Source organism: Larus michahellis, chromosome 3 (genome assembly GCF_964199755.1).
Source record: "Larus michahellis chromosome 3, bLarMic1.1, whole genome shotgun sequence".
In the NCBI taxonomy this organism is placed as follows: domain Eukaryota; kingdom Metazoa; phylum Chordata; class Aves; order Charadriiformes; family Laridae; genus Larus; species Larus michahellis.
In genome coordinates, this window is record NC_133898.1 from 61112980 (window position 1) to 61128130 (window position 15151).

Genomic DNA, 15151 nt, shown 5'->3' on the forward strand with positions numbered 1-15151 from the left:
CAGAAGCTTAAACTTTGGTATCCATGTTATAGAAAGTTGGCCAAGACGTCCATAACTTTCTCTGGGCCCCTGGAGTGCTTAAACATGTTGTTGTCTTTTTCAGAACCCTCATCTAGAGTCCATAAAGTTTTGAAGTCAAATGGTGAGCTACTTCCTCTACTGTTTATTGACCCAATGCTTCTGTACCTTCTAGAACAAGTAAAGATGGATCCTTTTCTCCCATAACTTTCCCTAAACACGTTGCAGGGTGGGGGGGAAGCATGCAAAGAAAACAAAATGTTAGTGTTTAACACCCCTTTTTTCCACATTTTGGTTCTGGTCCTGTAAACATTCTAGGAAGTGGCAGCTGAACACACAGAGTCTTGGCCATTGTGAGTAGCTGCCCGTATCATATCAGTGTTGCAAAATCATTACCTTGAGTGCAGCTCATCCTGTCTCTATTATATCAGGGTCCCTATAGGCTGTTTGCTCAATTGCTGCTGCATTTGATTCCCTTTTGGGAATTCATAATTGGGATATTAATGTAGCAGTGGAATGGATATAGACTGACACCAGTTTGATTATTCATTAATGATGAAGTGTATATTTCTGTTTTCAGATATAAGTCCAGATATGCAGAAGGTAAGCCATTTCTTATATTTCTTAGTTTAGCACATTCAGATGACTCAGAGCACAGTATTTACTGTAGGATCTGCATCATCTTGGTTGTGTTGATTTTAAGAACAGAAACAAAACCATAAACGTTGTTTAGCATCTCCAGTAAGATTATTGGAATGAAAGCAATAGAAGTACAGCTGACTATTTCAGGAATATCTAATAAAGAAAAAAAAAGACTGATCCTTATATTGGTTGACCTTTATAATACTATAGGGTACGTAAAAATACCACTATAATCATGGAAGTTCTGTGTATAAAGATAGTGTTTATTCTTTGAAGCATGTCTTTGCATTCATTAGATACAACTGGAAAGTTTTAGCTTATTCTGATACATGTCATATGTTTGAATCATGATGTATGACCAAACAGAGCTGATACAGCTTAAGCAGATGGAAACAAGCATTTCTAATTTTTACATTTTCAGTAAGAACTTGTAATGACGTTCCCAGTGCAGCTTGAAAGTTCTCATGTTGAATTTCAGATCTTAGGCTTTTATTTGGGATGGAATTTAAAGTGGGGATGTGTGGAAGATTTATGAACATGACTTCGCTGGGATGCCATAACACTGAAGCCCATGATTGGGGTGGGGGGTTTTGCATTTATTTTTTTCGGTTCTAAATATTCTATGGAAAAAATACTGATTGTTTTACTTATTTCTTTATAAATGTCATTTCAGTGCAGCTAACTGAACATAGCTTAAACATTGCCTGTAAGACTGATGTAAAACAGTGTCATACTAAAATATCTCTATAAACTTCTAAGCAAAGCTTTGTGGTGGTGTTTTGTTTTTTGTTTTTGTTTTGTTTTTTAAAGCGGATCAGTATTGAAGGAGCCCTGCTATCTCAAGCCACCAAACTAGGGTCAAATGAAGCCCTGCTGAATTCTAGGAAAAAGGCTTCCTTGGAGCCCAGTGGGCTGGAGAGCCAATTTCAAGAGTCCATTGAGCCAGCCTACAGCAGCGATCAGGATGAAAATCTCCAGACTTCTGCTACGGAACAGATTGATGCTGATGACGAAGAAGAGTCTGAACAGGTAGGAAGAAGTGGGGGTGGAAAAATGAAATTCTTTTTTCCTGGGGAGGATGGAAGAGGGATTAAAATTATCTGTAAAATTAGCCCCTATACAGAAGATTAAATCCCCACTGCTTGAAAGAGATTTTACTTAGCCCTTTAAAGTCCTCAAGCCTAGTTTTGACAGAAAGCTATTGTTTTTACCTGTTGCACACAACTCACCTTTCCTTGATTCTCCATCTGACGCCATGACAGAAACCTTTTTAGGCCGCATGCAGAGACAGGACCTTCAGGTGTCCGATGCAGGGACTTGAATATTAAGTTAAGGTTCAGGCACTGCTACATGTGATGTGGCGTTTCTTGAACTGCGAACCGCTGGCAGTAGATAGGAATTTGTGAACTTTAGTATGAGGTGTTGTGAGTAGGATTTCTGAAGGTGAGAACCTTTATCTCTTACTATTGCACAGTCATTTGACAGGTGGTAGTTTTTCCTGCTGTGTGACATTTCCACGTACGTGTAGTACTGCTAAAAGACTAAAACCCTAGTTTTCAAATGTGACTGTATTAAAGAATGTAGATTTTCAGTTTGTTTAGTTTAGTTGATGGTGAAGTCATATCCTTGTGTGGTCCATTTATTTTGTGATTTATCCAAAACCTATTATTGGAATGCTTTTTGAAGCTTACTGCGCATTTCCTCTTTGAAATTACAGTATTTGCTTTGTAAATCTTTGATAAAATAGTATCTCATATCAGTGTAGTGCAGTGTCTTGTAATTCTCCCTCTTCCTGACGTAAGTACAAAAGAATGAGTAAGTGCAGAAGAATATCGCTATAAATATGTATAATAGTAGCTTACTGTTTAATCCTAGGTGTGGCAACAATACCTTCTCAGATTCTCCCTGTTCCCACCGTGCATGACATTCACTCTGAGTTAATTTAGACACTGCTCAACATATAACATTCTGGCCTTCTGTGGTCGTGTGGGTTTTTTTGTTTGTGTTTTTTTGTTTTTTTTTCTGGGAAGTTGGATAACAGCAACTTTTTTAGTTTAGACCTCTTTCTGCTTTTCAAGACCACAAGTGATAGCAAGACTATCCCTTCCCAATTTCAAAACCAAAAAAAACTTTGAAAATTTAATTTTTGTGTGACCACCTTCTTCTGTTATAACTTCGGCTACAAGATTAAAGCCTTTCCCTCACCCTATTTCTATGTATTCTTTTATGTCTATATTTTTATACACAGATTCTGCTTTCAGCCCCTTTTGACAATCTGTATGGATTGATTTCACTTAATTGGTTCTTGTAAAGAAAGTTTCCTAGGCTCTGAATCATGCTTGTGGCAGTGCTCTCACTACTCAAGAGCATTTTGTCCTCCTGGTGTGGATACCTGTCCTGTTCCAACTGCTAGTGATTCATCTGAACAAGGCTGTACAAAGAACTGTAGATTTTATTACCCCTCCCTTGCTCTTTTTGTTTAAATTACAGGGAGTGCAGGAAAACTCACTGCAGAAATCAAAAGGGGGAAGAAAAAGACTTAATAGTCAAGCTGCTGAAAATGTTGAAAAACGGAGAAGTGTTAATCTCAACAAGTGTGAAACGCAGGTATATATTTTTTTTACTTCTGTTCTGCTATGCATCATAGGTATGTCAAAGAAATCTGTGTTTTTCCTAGGTAGACAGAGAAGTCGTCATCTGTTTATGTCATGTATTAATATTCATATCATTGAAACATTCATCTGTATGATGGAAAAATATTCTTTTGGGGGCCAGGGAAAAAAAAAAAAAAAACAACCAAACCAATCAGCATTAACTTAAGCCAAAAGGAATTATCTTTCCCTCTCTTTTCCAACCACTGTCGAGGAACATTTGCAGTGTTCCTTACGTTAGCATTAGCAGGAGTGTGGCCTTGCTGTAAATTATATCTGCCAGCTGAGCTGGATGAAAACTTACTCCAAAAAGACAATGAAATTTTCAGTGGCATGTGCTAGAAAGCATAACATACCTTTCTGCTAGGGTTATAGGCAAGGGGAAAGGGAGGAGAACAAAATTTTTGGCACAAGCCCAGAGTTGGATTAGCTTAATCCAATTGTGAAACTGCAGAGTTAGCATAAAAGGTTTAATCTAACCCCTGCCAAACAAATTTGCCTTTAATTACTCAGGTGTTAGCATGAGGCAGTGTCTTGTATTTGAAGTAGCATGTTATTAAATGCCAAGAGTAAACTCTCAGCCACGGTAAGGATTAGGAGGCAAAGTAGTCTGGCATTGACACCTTGGCTCCCTGGCTGTGTAGCCAGGAGCCGGCAGACCCTGCCCATCTCCACCCGAGTCCGTGCTGCGGGACACCCTGGTGCTACGGCAGTTCTGTGAACGGAGGGAATCGCTGTATCATTGCAGGGCATAGGCTAACGTTACTTGCGTATTTCAAATCTCCACAGAGCTCCAAGGACCCCTCAGATGAAGAGTCAACCCAGCTGAATACCGATCTTCCATTTTCTTGCGCAGCCAGACAGGCGCAGTTGCCTAGGCAATTCAGCACGCCCCAGAGCAACTCACTAATCATGAATATCCTGGGGGGAAGCACCTCTGTCAGAAACATCTGGACTGACCATCAGATCAGGCAGGCATTGTTTCCCAGCCGGCGTCCACCTTATGAGAATGAAGATGATGAAGACGATTACCAGATGTTTGTACCATCGATGTCTACATCCAGTGCTAGCTCAGCTGTCAGTGGAGAAAGGAGGGGTTCTTCTGGGCGTCCATGCAGCTGGCACTTGGGGGTAGTGCATCAAAACGAGACTTCCAGCCCCACTCGTCACAAAATTGTTAGGCGGGCTAGTAGTGCTGGTGAAAGTAACACGTGTCCAGCCAGCGCAAGGTATAAAATTGGGGAGCGCAGTTCTCGAAGGGAAGCGAAGAGAGCAGAGGTGAGCAGCATGAATGCATATCCCGAATCTTCAGAGGAGCTGACTATTGATGACATTGAACACGTTTATGATAATATAAGCTATGAAGACTTAAAGCTGATGGGTCTGACAAGGAGGGAGGAGACAGACCGTGGCCCCCAGAGGTCTGCTAGAGACTCTCTCTACGAGGCTGAAAACAAAAGCAGCTTAGATTCGCCCTCCAAAAAGAGGACAGCAAATCAAAACAGGGCCTCCATTCGTGCAAGTAGGGATGAGATCCTACTCAGTAAAGAAGCACCTACTTCAAGTTTGGATGAGCTCAGGATTGTTGAAGACAACATCTATGACACCATAGTGCTTCCAGAAACACCACTATTGAATTTTAAATGTGACTCCTTAAAATGCTCTAAAAGGCGGAGTTTTCTGGGCTTGGAAAAAGACTTTGCATGCTGTGACAATCTACGGCAGTTTGTTTCTGAAGAGAGTCTCCAGTTCAGTGAAGATGAAAGTCCTTACCATCGTGTTCCTGTCGACAATGACTATTTGAGCTTAGTAGATAGCTCCTCCAACTCAGATTCACTCTCCCATAAGTCTGCAGCAGATAAACTCTCAGAGGAAGTAGATGAGATTTGGAATGACCTGGAGAACTATATCAAGAAGAATGAAGAAAAGACAAGAGACCGTCTCCTTGCAGCCTTTCCTGTTTGTAAAGATGATATGCAGGAAAGGTTGCATGCTGGTAGTACACCTGAACTGAGTAAAGATGTAGAGTACTCACTATCTACTCTCTCTCTGCCAGAAACTCCTATTTTCCCTAAAACTGTGAAGCCCAGGGCTGCTACCTTAGGCGAGGCTAATCTCAGGCTTGAAGACACTACACCGTGCAAGGAGAACTCTTTTATGAGTCTGAACAGATCTTCCTTCTCCAGCGAGATGCCTTTTGTAGATAGCCCATATGAATCTGCCAATAGTGTTCTGTCCAATGTGCATGCAGATGGCATGGAAAATGACTTGGCTGTTGTGGATAAAACGAAAAACAGAGTTTTTATGATGGCCAGGCAGTACAGTCAAAAAATTAAGAAGGCTAACCAGCTTTTGAAAGTTAAAAGCCCAGAGCAGGAACAGCCAGCTAGCAGACAACAAAAACTGAAACACAAAGATCTTGCTGCCATTCTGGAGGAGAAGAAACAAGGCGGTCCTGCTATTGGTATGTCAAAAATATTTCTATACAAATACGTTTCTTTAATAACTTTCAGTGAAGTTTGTGTACTGAATTGGAAGATTATGAATTTTCCCCACCTTACTAGTTGAGTATCAGTATTGCTTTTTCTGCGTTACCACTGAAATGAGGTTTCTGTGTCTGCTTCTAACATGAATAGTCCTTTATATCGCAATAAATTCTTGTTGTTACTTGATAAAATTGGGAATAAATAGTGGGATAGTGTCAAGAAAGATCGGTTCAGCTTAGGCTGGAAATAGAACTTGCGCCTGAAGCACTACTGGCCTCTACAGAAAAGCAGTTATTTCCTTTAATAGTTTGATCTTCAGAGTTTGACTCAAAAGGTGTATCTTCAGGTATGTTCACCTTCTAACAAGTCATGTAGGTTTGTTCAGGTACCACCCACATCACACTTAAAAGGAATGGGATCAGATAAGAAAGAGCTGGTCTTCATGCTCTTTCTAATGAACGTGCAAATTTGTGGATATGCAACAGCTTTGGAACTATTTTTGTCCGCAGTCAGTTGAAACAAATTGGAGACGTGGAGCCAGTGGACTCCATGCAGTAGAGTGTTGTTCTTCCCTTTTTGTGTTATTTATAAATAAGTCTCTAAATATCTTATTTACCAGGCCATTTTCAGAATGTTCTTTTCCATTTGAACATGAAACAAGCAGTGTATTATTTGAACCGTGTGCTACATTGTGTCCTGCATGACTGTTCACTGTTGCAGGACATTTTATGCTTCTTTTTTTCAATGCAGTGTACTGAAATGCAGTGCGATGCACGGCTCTTCCAGCCTCCATTGTTTCATGTTACTTTGTTGAGGCTGAAGGTATAGACACAGCTGCAAACTTTTTTCTTGACCGATACAAAGCTTTTTGGGATTTTTAAATCTTCACATGACTCGTTTGAATGGATAGCTTACCTCTGCTAAGTTAATTCTCTCTCCTTTCTAGGTGCCAGAATAGCTGAATATTCCCAGCTTTATGATCAAATCGTCTTTAGAGAAAGCTCACCCAAGGTCCAAAAGGAAGCCTGGGCCACCCCTCAGGAGCCATCAGCCGGGAGGTTTTCCACTCCCATGGCTGTGTCTCCTCCCCGTTCCCAGGCTGCCAGTGAATGCTCGAGAGCAGAGGACTGGCTTTTGCATTCTACCTACAGCAATGGCGAGCTGGCTGACTTCTCTCCATGGCCTGAGTCCCAATACCCAAAGTCCAAGAGCTCGTATACAGAAGCTGGTACAAAAAGCAATTCGAGGCAGTTGCCATCAGCTGGCTCGGTGCCTTCCCTTCAGATTTCTAACCGTTTGCATGTCCCGGCACAGAGGTGGAGCGCCATTATAAGCCAACCGAACAAAGAAAATTTACATCAAGATCACATCTATAACTCCCTTGGGAGAAGAGTAAGCAACGTAAAACCCCAGGCGTACAGCAGGTCACAGTCATCTTCCTCAATTGTGGTCAACAGGTCTGGAGAAGCAATTGTGTATCCCAATGAAACGGACAAGAAAAAGCTCCATTCGAATAGGAACTTCCGATTCAACAGCCATCAGATGCCAGGTATTGCTTCGGGATGTACAGGGCCTGATACGAGAAAGCAGATCCCTGAAAACTGTTCAGATATGATTCTGCAGGATTCTCAAAAGGTCCTGAGAGTGAACAGGGCCTCCCCTCTGACGGCACAGATGGCCACTCAGAACTATTTTTCTAATTTCAAAGATACTGAGGAAGGAGAAGGGGATGATGATGACGACTATGTTGAAATAAAGTCTGAAGATGAGGGATCTGACTTGGAGACCTCTCAGAACCAAACAAGGAAATTGGATCCTAAGCTGCGTAACGCAGACGCTGCTCCTTCTGAAACGCTCTGCGGCAAAACTGTCTCTTGTACTCCTGCAAAGCCCGCCAGCAGCAAACACGCGCTTACCCCGTATCTGACTGCATATAGTGATTCGGATAAACTGAACGACTACCTGTGGAGAGTGCCGTCTCCTAATCAGCAGAATATTGTCCAGTCTTTAAGGGAAAAGTTTCAGTGTCTCAGTTCAAGTAGCTTTGCTTGATGCTTTCAGTAATTTCTAGCTGTACTGCCTTACCGTGACAGAGTATATAGTAGGACAATCAGTACTGGCATCATGTATTTCTGTAATATTACACAATCAGGCATTGTATCACAGTAATATTGTAAACAGATGTGAAATGTATCTTCTTTTTTTTTTTTAATGGTTTAGAATCCTGGAAGTGAAGAAGGCCGCGTGTGCGCTGTCTGGGGTCTCACTCCACAGTGCAGGTGGACTTCTCACGTCCCCTTTAACCTTTGCATCTCTTCCCCTGTTAGGCGTGATACCCTTTGATTCTTACCATCAAACCAGGTGCAATGACATTTGATTCTTAAACCATTTTGTCATGTGGAAACCTTACTGTTTGGACTTTTGAGTTGGTGACCGGTGTTCTGCGTCCAAAACCCACAAGATTACTCTGGTTACCTATGGGAGCATTTAGCTGAGCAGCCACTCCTGTGACTGCGCAGATTTCTGGGCAGGGTTCTGGTAATTACACCAACATGCTGTGTGTGCAATTGCACATACTTTTTTGCACGTTACTTTTTGGCAGACAGATTCCAAGTGCGTGGGACCAATGCATACGCTACATTACTTTAGAACAGGCTTCTTCTGTTTTAGACAAAATCTAGTGCTTGTGAGGGATGCCAGACCGATGCTCTGTCTCTGAAGCCTCTTCTACTTTCTGTAACTGCATCACAGGCAGAGGATGGGCAGCGGCAGCTTTTCATGTGGATCTGTGGATGTGACACAGTCCTTGCCTGGAGGAAGTTTTGGGCAATAGCAGGGGAGCTCCGCTGCTCGTGAAGATGGCTAGAGTGAGTTTGGTACCTCCGGTGATGGTGGTGTTTGTGAAAAGCAGGCAAAATTTGGGCATCTTGTAACTTCAGAGCCCAGCAGTGGAAAGCCACTGGGTGTGAATTTGTCAAGTAGCTGTGTGTTACACGCAGTGGCCTGCAATGTGTTCATTCAAGTCCCAAAGTCAGTAACCCCAAGAGAGAATGGGGCTTGGCTTGAAATACCGATCATGTGGCATGTTTGGCCCATAAGGTGCTTCAGCAATACTGCTGGTTGTGTGACAAGCTGCCTTCCCCAGCGAGTGTATCTCCTGTAGTAGGAAATGATCTTTCCTGGCACAGAGAGGTAAAATACGTATTTTCTAAACCAGCCAGGGCTGAATTGAATCCAATATGTACAATGAAAGTAGCTTAAAAATGAGAAAACATTCCGTTCTTTTGCAAATAATGTTTAGAATAAATGCTGACATGTACAACAAGAACAGGCTTTCCAATATGCTGCACATTTACTCCCCTTTGTCATCTTCATTGCACGGCTTTGGATTCTGTTACTTGAAAACATTGTACCTAGAGGAAAGCCTAAATATGTCTACACTGCTCATCCTGTGTGACTGTTGTTCTTTTTTGGTGCTTATATTCTTCGGATTTCGTGGATAAAGCCAGTACCGAGTTAAAAATATCACTAATTAAGGGAGTTTAATTGAAATACTATTTTTACTCATCACATATCACTCCCCTCAGTTACAGAGCACTGTACTTCCAGCACAGCCGACTATTTACTACATTGGTTACCATGAAGAAAACCTGACATTATCAGTGTACAGCTAATTACTTGTAGACTAAGAGTTAAGGACTTGAATTTGTTAGAATGGATTAAATTATTTACCGCACGTATCTTACATTGGCTAGCAATTGTTATTTTGGGGGGCTGGTTGGTCATGGTACTTACTAGCTCGTACCACAGGGATACTTGTTACAGTCCACTGTGATAGGACCCGCATCTATCTAGTAAAACCCGACTGAGAAATAATGTTGTACATATTTAAGATGCTGTAGCGGAGCCCGTATTTATTTAATATAGCTTGTAAAGTATTGTAAATATTGAATAGAAGGTAAATCTGTGCTTTTACCCCCGCGCACGTCTAGATTTGTTTAAACGGCTAGGGGAAAGTTGTTTAACTCGTATCTCATGCAACCAGTGGAGTTGAGGGGCCGGGGGGCGGGGGGGGGGGGGGGCGGGTATGCAAACCCAAACAAACAGAAAAAGGGACTTCTGCTAGCGTGTAACTTCTCCCAGGGACCATTTCATACTATTTTTAATAAACGTTGAGTATGCAAAACCTTCCCGTTCCGTTCATTGGGGGTGGGGTGGGGGGGAGGTGATGTTTTGGGGTGATTTGGGTGCTTTTGTTTTTTGTTTTTTTTTTTCCTTGCGGGCAAGCGGATGCGGGAGGGGCGGGGAGGGGGCGGGTCCAGGGGAGGGGCGGGGCTCCGTGAGCCTGTCCCCGCCCCCGGCGCTGCCAGGGCCTGGGCTCCCGCCGGCGGCATGAGGACGGTGGTGCTGTGCCGCTGCCTGGGCCTGGCCCCGGCGCCGGTGCGAGTCGCGCTGCCGCCGAGCCGCGGCTTTTGCGGGCGGCAGGCGGGGGGCGGCGCGGCGGCGGCGGCAGCGCGGTAAGAGGCGCACGTTGAGGGGCGGCACCGGCTGATGCAATCCGGGGGGAAGGGGATTTTGGGGGGATGTTTCCTCGGTGGGCGCGTTGGGTTGGAGTTTTTTGGGGGGGTGCGGTGCCCGAGTGGGCAGGAGAGGCGACTTCGTGCTAAAATGTCCCCCCCTCATGTCACCCCCCCCCCCTCCCTCCCCGCATGGCGTGGCTGTGGTGTCACGGCGTTTCGGGGGGGAGGCTGAGGTGAGGCTGCGCACGGACGTGCGTGCACGGACAACGTGTCGTCTGTGTCCTCTCTCCTCGCCTTCCACCCGCCCCCCCCCCTCCGTTCAACCTCAGCGGTGGCAGTTCGCCTGCCACGGCGACGACCTGACTTGGTCGTTGGCTTCTGAGAGGGGAGGGTACGAGGTGCCAAAAAAACCCACGAAACGGCCGTAGGCTGCATTCACCTCCCTTAGTCTGGGCTTCTGGTGGGGGACAGGCAGAGGGGCATCTTTCAGGGGAGCTCCTCCTCCTCCTCCCTTTGCTGGGTGAGTATCAGCTGTACGTGCAGAAGGTAACGGCAGAGCCGGCAGCCAGAAAATTTTTCCAGTGGCTGGCTGCCGCCCGTTTTTCCAGGAAGCGGCGCGGCAGACGGCTGCTCTGTCTCCCTGCTGCCCGCCGTTTTAAATAGCATCCATGAGAAGCGGCGGGGTTGCTGCTGCTAGGGCTGGTGATGCCTGTGTTAAGCTGTAGCGGCCCCAGGTGTAAATGCCTCTGCTTCTGTCACCGCATGGTACGGACACGAAGGACCCCCCCCGAGGGCTCGGGCTTGGGGTGGTGGGTCCTTGCTGCGCTTCCCGTGGTGGGGCTGGACAAACCACCTCGTGAAATGGCATAGGCTAGCTCTAAAGTTTTGGGCATGTCGGAGCAATGACGCACGTAGCTGTAAAACAGATCTTTTGGTCTGTGAAGGTTTTCTGCACTGGCCTGCTGGATGCCAGCCTTCACGGTTTGCATCCAGAAGTAATTTTGGTGATTAAAAGCCTGTGCTCCTAAGCTTTTATTCTGTATTGCTGACTAGCATAGTTTTCTGCTGACTGATGTTAGAAAGGTTTGTTTTGCTAAAGACTTTCCTGTTATTATTGTGTTGCAGCAAAATCACCGAGAACGCAAAGAAATCCTTGGCCTCTCTTAAGAGAGAAAACCCTCGGCTTGAGCCAACGCTTGCCATTATTCAGGTAAAGTGTGTCTGTATGCTTGCTGCCTGCGAGAGATCCCTGTCAGTACCGTTGCTTGTCTGAAACCTCAGAAGAATAGGATGCAGAAAGTAACTTTTATTCAAGCAAAGTGATAGAGGAGGTGATCCCACCAGACTGTAGGTTGGGGGAGGAAGCTCAGTCTCATGAGCCCTTCTCCAGGCCTGAAACAGCCACAGCAAACTTCAGGCTGTGGGAAAGGTTTGCAAAGGAAGGGAACGATTTTATCCCTTCCTCCCTTTGCTAACACACTCTTCCCTGTCGTAAGTATAGATTGCCTTGTCTGAGTCGATTGATGTGCTTAAGTTAAAGTCAGAGCAATTGTTCTAAACCTTATTTGGCTTGAAGCTTTTGTTGCAGTCCTGAAAAAAGTGTTTACGTGCCTGAAAATGTGGGCCTCTCTTCACTTCCCACCCCTGAAATAACATTGCCAGGGTTAAGGAAAAACCCTGCTGCTTCCTGCCAGCCTTGTTGCTTTTGGGCAGCTGGAGCTTATGATTGCATTGCTGCTGTCCTAAGGAGAGGACAACCACACAAAAAACTCCCAGTCAGCTCACAAGGGCCTGTATGGAATAAATGCCCTGTGTAAAATGTCGGTATCCTTTAGAAATAGCAGCACTTTCTACAGTAAAGCAATCTCACAGTAATTGAGAGCTGTTGTATTACTAACACCGTGAAGAGCCTTCCTTCCCATCCTGCTGGCGCTGCCATCTTTGAGAATAGGCAATCAAACACATAGATGAGGATTCCTTTCCCTGCAAAGCTGAGAGATATTACTCTTTGTATTTCTTAAGGTTTTTAAGGCCAAGAAACTAGGGATCTTTGTCATTCAGAGTGGGACCCAGAGCCGTGCAGGCAAAAATGTTTTTGTCCTGTTTCCTAGGACAGTGGTGTTGATTTTGTGTGGTATTGATTTTGAGTAGGTGCACACTGAATCTCTGACCCAGTAGGTTTTAATTTTAAAACCTAACTATAAATTATTTTTAAGTGGTAATATTGAATCTAAGAAATGCAGCACCAACTTTATTTTGGTAGGTCGTCTAGCGAGGCTGACTGAACAAGCTCCCCCATCTCTTACATCCCCCACAAGTAACTCCAGTTAATGTTTTCAAATAGCCCTGTAAGGCTGTATGTAAGTTTAAGGAATGCTAGAAAAACAGTGACCCGTCTTCTCGGTGACCTGTTGTTTCTCACTCCTGTATTGTCTCCATCCAGTTGCACCCTGAGCTGAACTGGGGCAGTGATCCAATCCACCATGGGCTGGAGGGGTCTGGGGAGGCTTCCTTTCAGCCACATGAGTCCCCGAGTCTGGTTTTCTGCAGGGCCACATGAGTGTGTTATGCTGGCGCAAGGGAAGGGACGTTGCTAGGGTGGGAGAGAGCATTGTGTGAAGAGGGGGAGGTTCCAGCTCACTTTTAACATCAATTGGGGTGCAGCGACATCAGTGGTTTGGTTTTGATCATGGCTGTGCTTTAAATGAATGTCCCTCATGTCCCCATTTACCCCGCTTGGTTTGCATCATGAGGTGGCTGTAGGAACATGTAGCCTAGATCCTCTGGATGAAATTCACCCAGACGATGTTCTCCAGCTGTCAGTCACCCCTAGCTCTAGTCTGGTTGTAAGGACTGAAGCAGAACTCATCTTAAATATGTATTTGTTGGCACAAAGAAGACTTGTTTTAGTCAGCAAATGCTCTTGCAGTGCACTGCTCTGCTGGGTAACATGGACAAAGCCTTAAGGTTGGTGCAGCTCTCCATGTGCTGCGTTGCACCCAGGGGAGCAGAGGGAGGGCAGTGAAACGATCGCCTTTGCCAGTCGCTCGTGGGTAACAGCAGTCGGTGTAACGTGGCATCACCTCTGCAGCAGTGCTGGGAATGAGGATGGAATGGTTTTAGATGCATTCTTTTTCCTCTCGAGCCATCTGGACCTGAACTGATACCGAGATTGATACCTACGTTGCTTATTATCTGTGTTGAACCTCGGTTGGAGATGCGCAACAGCAAAAATGGTCGGTGTCTGCTTCTTAATTTTGTTGAAGCTGAAAACTGAGACACAGTGGCAGGATCCTGTTTAGCAGTGAAGCTGTTGGCCTGCAAAGCTCAGCAAAGTGCTGCCAGCTCCCCTGCACTCCCTGCCCTCCCCCAGGGTGCTGCAGGAGTGGGGACAATGCAGAGGACAGTGTGGTACTGCTGGTGGCTCCGTCCCAGTTAAACCTCTCGAGCAGTAAACCTGGTGGTTACGCATCGGTGTGGGGATGCAGTTCCCCATGTACCGGCATAGGGGAGCACACAGAATCACAGAATGGTGGGGTTGGAAGGGACCTCTGGAGATCATCTAGTCCAACCCCCTGCCAGAACAGCGTCACCTAGAGCAGGTTGCACAGGAACGCGTCCAGGCGGGTTTTGAATGTCTCCAGAGACGGAGACTCCACCACCTCTCTGGGCAGCCTGTTCCAGTGCTCTGCCACCCTCAAAGGAAAGAAGTTCCTCCTCATGTTTAGGCGGAACTTCCTATGCTCAAGTTTGTGCCCATTACCTCTTGTCCTGTCCCCGGGCACCACTGAAAAGATCCCGGCCCCATCCTCCTGACACCCACCCTTTACGTATTTATAAGCATTGACAAGACCACCCGCCCAGTCATCTTTTTTCCAGACTGAAGAGACCCAAATCCCTCAGCCTTTCTTCATAAGAGAGGTGTTCCAGTCCCCTAATCATCTTGGTAGCCCTTTGCCGTACCCTCTCCAGCAGTTCCCTGTCCCTCTTGAACCGGGGAGCCCAGAACTGGACACAGTACTCCAGGTGCGGCCTCACCAAGGCAGAGCAGAGGGGGAGGATGACCTCCCTCCACCTGCTGGCCACACTCTCCTTGATTCTGTCCTTATTCCCATCTCTTCTTCCCTCACTGCAGTGTGAGCTCCACACGTGCCCTCAATGGAACAGCCTCTGTGCTGCCCCTGGCCCACAGCTGCCAGATTTGGGGAGTGGGTGACCGGTAGCATGGCGCCAGCAGTGCTGGGCTGGGGAGGGAGCCGGGGGGTGGAGGGCCAGCCCTCATCCCCGCTCAGGAGATGCTGTTCTCGGTGCAGCCTGTCCTTTTAAATGGCCTGTTTCTTCATTGGCTGTGAGCCATTTGGGATTAACAGGTTGGTAAATTGTTACGGGCTTGAACCGAAATCATTTTGGGTGACGCCGGTGACAGTCGAAGCCAGTGCTGGCAGCTAGCCATGAGGTGAGATGAGCGGCTCGACTCCGGTGGGAAGTAACCGGCACCGAGTCTTGTGGAAAAAGCTCTGTAGAATGTGTTCATGAAATTGTATTGAACCCTTTTAAAATTATTTATTTCATTCCTGTTGTCTGGGTTGGAAGACAGGTTTTATACATAATCATATAGCTGTGAGAAGTGTTTTATTCATTTTGTTATGAAGCCGCTAACGTTTCTGAGGGTGGAACCCTCACTGATATGTTGGTAGGAGGTTTCTAATTCTGGATATTGAGTTTTCAGTTTTATTGTTACAATGTATGAAAATATTTGAAAGGCCTCCAAAGATTCAAGAGTAACTTGAAGAGTACAATTCAATTGTAATTATTACGGTTAAATATCATAACC

At 45.4% G+C, this 15151-nt stretch overlaps 2 protein-coding genes across 4 annotated transcripts in view; both read left to right on the forward strand.

Moving 5' to 3' along the window:
• Positions 1-9973, forward strand: part of PLEKHG1 (pleckstrin homology and RhoGEF domain containing G1) — a 137833-nt gene extending 127860 nt beyond the window's left edge. For both annotated transcript variants that reach the window (XM_074580401.1, XM_074580402.1), the window contains 6 exons: positions 104-142; positions 599-621; positions 1471-1689; positions 3151-3267; positions 4101-5775; positions 6744-9973. In XM_074580401.1, coding sequence (XP_074436502.1) covers positions 104-142; positions 599-621; positions 1471-1689; positions 3151-3267; positions 4101-5775; positions 6744-7849 — 3179 coding nt within the window. In that variant the 3' untranslated portion in view covers positions 7850-9973. The remainder of the gene's footprint in view (positions 1-103; positions 143-598; positions 622-1470; positions 1690-3150; positions 3268-4100; positions 5776-6743) is intronic.
• Positions 9945-15151, forward strand: part of MTHFD1L (methylenetetrahydrofolate dehydrogenase (NADP+ dependent) 1 like) — a 161544-nt gene continuing 156337 nt past the window's right edge. For both annotated transcript variants that reach the window (XR_012586203.1, XM_074580403.1), the window contains exons 1-2: positions 9945-10314; positions 11443-11527. Coding sequence is in view for 1 of the 2 variants with exons in the window: in XM_074580403.1 (XP_074436504.1) it covers positions 10088-10314; positions 11443-11527 (312 nt within the window). In the remaining variant the exon portion in view is untranslated. The remainder of the gene's footprint in view (positions 10315-11442; positions 11528-15151) is intronic.